At 42.0% G+C, this 7,548-nt stretch overlaps 1 protein-coding gene across 4 annotated transcripts; it reads right to left on the bottom strand.

Moving 5' to 3' along the window:
- Positions 1-4,210: 4,210 nt before the first annotated feature.
- On the bottom strand, positions 4,211-7,031 carry LOC112061877 (F-box/WD repeat-containing protein 2-like). 4 transcript variants are annotated; one of them, XM_028480607.2, is made up of 3 exons: positions 6,596-6,827; positions 5,891-6,503; positions 4,211-4,654 (listed from the first exon to the last, which is right to left on the bottom strand). In XM_028480607.2, exons 1-3 carry the CDS (start codon positions 6,608-6,610, stop codon positions 4,560-4,562), a joined length of 723 nt encoding a protein of 240 aa, XP_028336408.1. In that variant the 5' UTR covers positions 6,611-6,827; the 3' UTR covers positions 4,211-4,559. The 4 variants fall into 4 exon arrangements, 3 of the variants coding, with proteins under 3 accessions (XP_028336408.1, XP_028336406.1, XP_028336407.1); XM_028480606.2 differs by lacking the exon at positions 6,596-6,827 and adding an exon at positions 6,876-7,031 and having other exon boundaries at positions 4,213-4,654; positions 5,891-6,595; XM_028480605.2 differs by having other exon boundaries at positions 4,212-4,654; positions 5,891-6,827.
- Between the last annotated feature and the right edge of the window lie 517 nt (positions 7,032-7,548).

Here is a 7,548-nt window from a genome sequence, read left to right as displayed (position 1 = left end):
TAAAATGTAGAGGAACCATAAGGGATGGAGCAGAAATTCTGGGCTAACAGAAGTGGAGCTGTTTCCACATCTAGACAGAAAGGGTAAGGGGAGGAAGAGGGCATGGAGGCCCATTGATGTAATCTGTGCAGATCCGCCTCCTGAGGCAGATAGCGGAGGAGGGTAGGCATTGGATCTGGAGGAATAAGCAGAGGATATTCAGTAAAATCAGGCTATGAACCAGGCCCAAGAGCAGTGAACTCTGGGAAAGAAACAGCTGCCAATGGAGCTCCAAGCTGTGGAAGAAGAGTCTAAATAAGATGATATTAATAAGTAGGAAAGGAAGTGGTACTCAAATAGTATTATCTGGAACACAAGTACATCATCATGTAAGTAATAATCTCACCCCCAGAAAGACTGTCTGACCTCAAATTTACCAAGATCAATTTGCGAGCAGGTCAACAGGAGGGGTGTGATCCCCTTCCCTTGATGGCAACCAGGAGGTGGTAGAGAACAAGAAAAGGAACTTTAGAAAGGGTCCTGAGTCTTTCAGCACTATTTACAATAGCCAGGACATGGAAGCAATATAAATGTCTATCAACAGAGGAATGGATAAAGAAGATGTGGTATACATATACAATGGAATATTACTCAGCCATAAAAAAGAATGAAATAATGCCATTTGCAGCAACATGGATGGACCTAGATATTGTCATACTCTAGGTCAGTGAAATAAGTGAAGTAAGTCAGACAAAGACAAATATCATACGATATCACTTATATGTGGAATCGGAAAAAAAAGGTACAAAGGTACTTATCTACAAAACAGAAATAGAGTTACAGATGTAGAAGATAAACTATGGTTACTGGGGTGTAAAGAGGGGGAGGGATAAATTAGAAGATTGGTATTGACACATACGCACTACTATATATAAAATATATATCTAATAAGGACCTACTGTATAGCACAGGGAACTCTACTCAGTACTCTGTAATGGCCGACTTGGGAAGAGAATCTAAAAAAGAATGGATATATGTATATGTATAACTGATTCACTTTGCTGTACACCTGAAACTAACTCAACATTGTAAATCAACTGTACTCCAATAAAAATTTATAAAAAGAAACAGTTCTGAGTTGGAATACTGTTGATCACTTTTAAACGTAAAACAAAATAAATTCTTCTTAAAACCTAATTTCTTAAACCAATGCCAAAATAAGAATTCTGAACTAAAAGAGAACATGAGAGTCTGCTGTACTAGTATCCAAAATCAAATAATCTCCTCCAGGCAAATTTACTGTTATGATTTAATAGCAGACAGGCGGTGGCCGCCAATCTCTCAGCTCATGCCTTTCCCCTTTTGCTCACGTTAGTCTAGTGATAAATGATGTAGAATTTCTCAGAGAGAGAGAGAATCATGCCCAATATAAAAAGTGGTTGCAAAAGCCAATTACAGAGTCATTAGCCCCTGTGGGCTCATTTTATTGCTATAAAGTCATCATTCAAGTAGACGTATATTTAGCTTCTGTGGCCTTCATTTGTGGTAAGCAAAATAACCTCAGACAAAAAAAAAAAGGAGCCCAAGTTCAAACTTCCTATTTTTAGTGATGTGACAGCCAATTTACTAAATTAGAAAAGCGCAGAGCAGAAGCAGAGAAATGTCATCTGCTCACATTCCCTGTACTGTGTGCTTATAGCACATCTGGAGACAAGTTTACTCTTGGATCACAAGTTTTCTTGTAATCCAACATGTGACCAGAAGAAGGTACCAAGGGTGGTGAGGAACTTATACACCTTGACACATGAGAAGTAGTTAAAGGAACCAGACACATTTAGCCTAGGAAACAGAGGCCTATATGACATAAAAGTCTTTTTTAATTTAACATTAGGGCTGACTGGGGAAAACATTGATTTATTATCTAGCTAGTCCAAATAAGTTGTGGGCAAACATTTTCAATTCAAGGTGAAACATTCATTCATTCCTCGTTCATTCAATATTTACTGATCAAATATACTTTTTCTGTTATTGTGCTAGGTTCTAAACGTTAAAGGAGAATTTATTAGCAAACACTGTGATTTTAAAAATTGTGAACTCCGTATCACTAGTGGGTCTGTAATCAGACACTAGGTAACTATCTGTGAGTGGTATTAGAGAAGGGAGAACATCTGTGTTCCTTAATTTTAAAGTGCACATGAATTCCCTGGGAATCTTAAAAAGTTGCAGATTCTAACGCAGTAGATCTGGGCGGGAGCCCGAGAGTTTGCCTTTCCAACAAGCTCCCCGGTGATTCAGATGCTGCTGGTCCTTGGATCACACTGTGATTAGCAAAGCATTTAGGTCACTGCCTCTTGAACATTCTCTGCTGTTGATGAGGATCAACAGATCTATTTTGTGCTATCTCAGATTCAGTGTCTCGCATTTCAGAGAAAGAAAAAATCAGAAGACGTAGGCTTGTCAGATATCCGTCACTAGAAGGGTGAGTTCATGGAGCTGGCTTGGAGTTTGGCTCTGCGTCCTACCTTGCTACTGTATCCAGATTAAGTATATTAAGGAGTTTTGCCCATCCTGCTAATATAAACTGCCAACCATGCGAAAAGAATACACTAACATGCAATCCGCGTTCAAAATCTTGGTTCTGAGCTACTCTCCTTGACTTTCCCTCACACCAAATCCCATCCTGTTGCAGCCCTTCCTATACGCTCATCCTCCAGTACTGATTTTGTTTAGTTTGCCCTTCAGATTTGACATTTAGTGCTTTTTTCCGGGTTCAACCTTGGGGTATTTCAGCAAAGATCTTCCCTATTACCCCCACCCACACTGAGGACCCAGGCTCCTCAGTAAACATTCTTGTACTTCAGCTCAGAATCAGTCTCCCTGAAACTGTTTCTGCCACCAGGTTCTTCCAGTGCTGAGAGGGGAGTGAACAAATCAAGGCTACTGAGATCAGGTTGTCACCTCAGGTGACCTAGAATCATTTCAGGTTTCCAGAAATTATTAGAGGGGCAGAGTTCATCCAATATAATTTTCAAACATTTTTCTTCTGTAAGTAAGAGTTAGAGAAGAATATCGACAAAATCATATTAGCGATTCATCTAATAATGATAGTTACAGTCTTTGGAGGAAAATGGGTTGCTTCCTTGGAAGGCAACCTAAGAGTTTACAAGTGCAAAGATGCATTCCATTTTATGGGCAAAAGCTCCAAATAACCTCCTCTGTCAAAAATCCATTTTCAGGGCTTCCCTTGTGGCGCAGTGGTTGAGAATCTGCCTGCTAATGCAGGGGACGTGGGTTCATGCCCCGGTCCGGGAAGATCCCACCTGCCGCGGAGCGGCTGGGCCCGTGAGCCATGGCCGCTGAGCCTGCGCGTCCGGAGCCTATGCTCCGCAACGGGAGAGGCCACAACAGTGAGAGAGGCCCGCGTACCGAAAAAAAAAAAAAAAAAAAAAAAAATCCATCTTCAGGTGGTTTCCATATAGTTTTGATAAACTTGACTACTACATTGAATAAACTGATAAACAGACACTAGGAAAACATACAATCATTGAGAGACACTAAAAGGATTTGAATACAAATGAGAGAATTCTTGACACAATCGATATAAACAATATCCCTCAGTTTTTGCAACATATATTCAAATACAGCAACGTAGAAAGGAAGCCATTCCATTTCATATTTACGGCCACCATTGATGAACTCTGACAAAATTCCTTGTCTGAAGACCCCCCTAATAACTTAATGTATTCTTTCTATTTGCTACATATTAAACTTGCTTCCCCCCAAAATTATAAGCTTTCATAGGCAAGGACTATGTTTGAGTCTTCCTTTGCATTTTCCTCTGTACTGGGCACCTAGTAGGGACTTAAAGAATGCTTGTCGTTTGATTTGAAGATGTTTTTTTTTTTTTTTTTTTTTTTTTTTTTTAGAGTTCAATTACATTTATTCTCTCTAGCTGCCCAACTGTATAATTTCTCAACCAGAACTACTGTAGGAATGATGCTTTCTCAACTAGCAATTTTATGCTAAAAAATATATCCATTTCAAAATTCTTATTATCATAGCTTATAATTCTAAGGATGAAAAGCTCCTCGAATAGTGCAATCTCTTATACTTGTACTAGGTTCAGAGTGAGAGGTAAACCAGTGTAGGAAATAATGGCACTTCTTCTCAGGACTGCCTGCCTGATACTACACATAACTTATCTAGCCTATGCAGGAAAAACAGAACATAGGTGGACCTACTCATATTTGTACTATTTACTGCAGTAAGATAAAACGTTAAGAGTATAAGCTGCAAAACAGTACCCATACTCAAGAAAAGCCAGTGTAATGAGAAAAACAAAGATCTGAAAAGGTCAGACTGAGCCATTCTCTCAAACTGTCTGATTTTCTTTAGAGCTCTATCCCCAGCACCTAAAACAGTGCCTGAGTATAGCAAGTACTCAAATATTTGTTTTTAAACGCCTGCCAAGCTCTAAAGGAACACTGGGGACCCAAAGAAGAAGACACTGCTCTTTTCTTTAAGGAACTCAGACTAAGTGAGGGGTGGAAGAGGAAGTCCAAAAAAAAAAAAATAAATGTTTACCTCTTGCTAGGGAAACACCAAGGAGAATGACTAACTCTGCCCAGGGGTATCAGGGAGGACTTCAGGGAAGAGGCGATATTGGAGATGGGCCCTGAAGGATGAGTAGAATTTATCAAGAAAAGGAAGAGAATACTGCAGGTAGAGGGAACAGCAAAGGCATGGAGTTAGGTAAAGCCACAGCAATGTCCAGGGAACAGCAAAGAGGAAATTTTTTAGAACAGGGCTCTCAAAGCTGACCAGGTATAAAATCACCTGGAAGTCAATGTACAACCCTGGACACTGTGGAATATTACACTCAGTTTGATATATAAGTTCCATGTTAAATCATATATCTTCAAAATATTAATTTCTACAACAAACAAGTGGTAGCAGAGAAGACTGAAGAAAAATGTACAGGATGACAAACAAAATGGGGGGAGACTTGGTTTTTTGCCATAAAACAGCTAGGTTTACATTAAAGAATTACTGAGTACCAGGTACGGTGCAAGGAATTCAGGACCTAAGTGTGAATAAGACAGGCAGGATCCCTGTCCTTCTGGAGCTTACAGGTTGGTGGGGAAACAAGGTTATCATACTTACTTGTATTGATATGATAAGTGTTACACACGTGTTGGGAAACCTACAGCAGAGAAAGTCAACCTGTTTAGGGAGTCCAGGAAGGCTGCTCCTAAGTGTCTCAGAAGCATAGACTATGATTCTCAGGGGCTAATGCAGTGGGTAAAGGGCAGAAAGGAAGAAAGGAGCAGCTGCACAAGAGGCTGGGAACTACCCGAACATGATTTCTGCACAGAGCTCCAAAATACAGTGAAGCAGAGGGAGAAGCGCAGATCTGAAGGCTATGTTCAAATGACCAGTTTTTTACAAACTAAGGCTGCTGTAAAATTATTGTCAACCAAGCTCCAATTTGATGTAATCTGTATAGTCACTCCAAATGATTTCCAGTCCTAATTCTACAAATAAAGTGGACTGAACTTACAAGTGTAGCACTTACTCAATTTGGAGGTATGGAATCCGATCAAAACAGAGGGGGCTGACTGTTCAATAGGATATAAATGAAACAGGGGAAAAGAAGAACTGCCTCTCCTAGCATAAAGGTATAAAGGACATAAGAGTTAACAAATGAGCCAAGGAAAAGCAAAATTAGGGGGAAAATTCCAAAAAAGAATAACTTGAATAAAGGGATTAACTGTAGTGACTGAGAAAGAAACTGGGAGAAAGACAGGTTAAATTAAAAAACAAAAACAAAAAAGGGATCACATTCTTGGCTCCTGGCTTTAAGGAATGAGGGTAAAGTAGCTGTTGAAACCCTTGAAGAAAGGCAACCCACCCGCCCCCGTATGCCCCCGGAAGTGCTGGGTCCTGGCTCCGGAACTCCATTCCCAGCAGGCCACAGTGTTGTCAAAGGAGCCTGTCACAAGCTTCTGCTCATCAAACTTCACCGCTGCACAAGTGTGGGTCTGGATGCCATAAACACACTGCCCTGTGCTCACATCCCATAGTTTTGCAGACAAGTCATCTGACCCTGTACAGAGGAGTCCATCTTTGTAGTAAAGTGCATACACTCTGGCACTGTGTCCAATTAATGATGAGGTCTCAAAGGCTTCATGGTCCTCCAGTTGCTTCATTCTCAAAATAGCCTTCAAATAAACCTTCTTCCAGTGCAAAGCGTCCTGAACAGAATCATCTATCTGCCAGCCCAAATTTTTACAGGCAGTCTGCCACACCTCTGTACAGGCACTTATCACCTTATTCCACTGTTTAGAGACGAGGCAGCATGTGAGTAAAGTCTGAGGATCGAGCCATTTTAACAAATAAAAACTGAGCTCCAGGGGAAGGAGTTTGAGGAAGTCCCGCTTGAGGAGAGTCTCCAGGTTATTGGAGAGATGCCTGAGCTGGACTGCCCCACTCAGACTAATCAGGTGATCCAGAGTTTCATTTTTCTGCAAGTCCGTCAGAGAAAGAAATGTAACAGAAATGTTATCAAGCCATGTCTCAAAGTCCTTTCTCTCCATAAGGTTATGGAAAAATTTACCTGTTTCCATGGCATACCCACAATTATGGCGCAGTCCCTCACATTAGTACAGCGCTTGGTACTTCATAAACCACCTCTCCACACTACATCATCTTTCAAACTCATGGCAGCCCTGGGACATCACTGTTAACTCATTTCGCAGCTAAGGAAACTGAGGCACTAGGAGACAGTCACTCCGAGACTCAATTCTCCCATCTCTAAAATCAACTCCAGATCCCTTCAACCCGTTCGTCGCTCCTAGGTCCCCTGCTCCCGGAGCCGTGTTCCACAAGGCACTGACCTGAGCGAGCGCCCCGGGGCCCGGGACCTCGCGCCGGGCTCACACCGACTAGGCGCGCTCGGGCCGCCAGAGCCTCGCAGCGGCCGGGTCCGCTCCGCAGCCATGGCGCCTGGACCTGCGGCCGCCGCTCGGGGTCCGCAGCCTCACAAGGGAGCGGCTTCCCTTGAAGATGTTAAGACAAATATTTTACCAACAAGAGATGTGATACCTGCTTTCTATTTGGTAAGAGGTGAGTCAGTTTTAACTGGTGTTATGGAGGTGGGAATTGTAAACATGGCAGAGACTTTTCGGACTGCTGTTTTGAATTCTAGAAAGAAGGGCTGGGCAGAAATTCTCTGGGGTAGATGTGTGCAGTAGAGGGAGTCAGAGGAAGGAGTCTGAGCAGGGCCTTTACTGCCTATCATTTTACCAGGTTGGGGCTGGTGTCTGCTGCTTCAGAACTACCATGACCCCTGCCTGCACTTAAGAACAAGAGGGAGTGAGGACATCTTGTTACTAAGCTATTCAAGAAGAAAGATGTGTGTTGTGTGTACCATGTTTGTGTGGCTGACTTTAAAATACTTCAAAATCTATGAGGTATCAGTAGTCACGCCCTTCCCTTTTTCTCTTCAAAAACAAAATTATGTCACTCTCCTTCTCCACCTTTGTCTTCTCTGGCTCCTCAGCCTGTGCC

The sequence above is a fragment of the Physeter macrocephalus genome, chromosome 19, assembly GCF_002837175.3.
Source record: "Physeter macrocephalus isolate SW-GA chromosome 19, ASM283717v5, whole genome shotgun sequence".
Lineage (NCBI taxonomy): Eukaryota > Metazoa > Chordata > Mammalia > Artiodactyla > Physeteridae > Physeter > Physeter macrocephalus.
The sequence above is the reverse complement of the archived record's forward strand: the minus strand, read 5'-3'. Positions and strand labels throughout refer to the sequence as shown.

Bases quoted from the DNA above. Each gene is read 5' to 3' on its own strand.
- LOC112061877 (XM_028480605.2), bottom strand. From the start codon at position 6,605: ATGGAAACAGGTAAATTTTTCCATAACCTTATGGAGAGAAAGGACTTT. The intron at 4,655-5,890 runs GTGGGTTGCCTT...CTCATCCTTCAG, and splicing joins CCGGGGGCATACGGGGGCGG to GGCCCATCTCCAATATCGCC.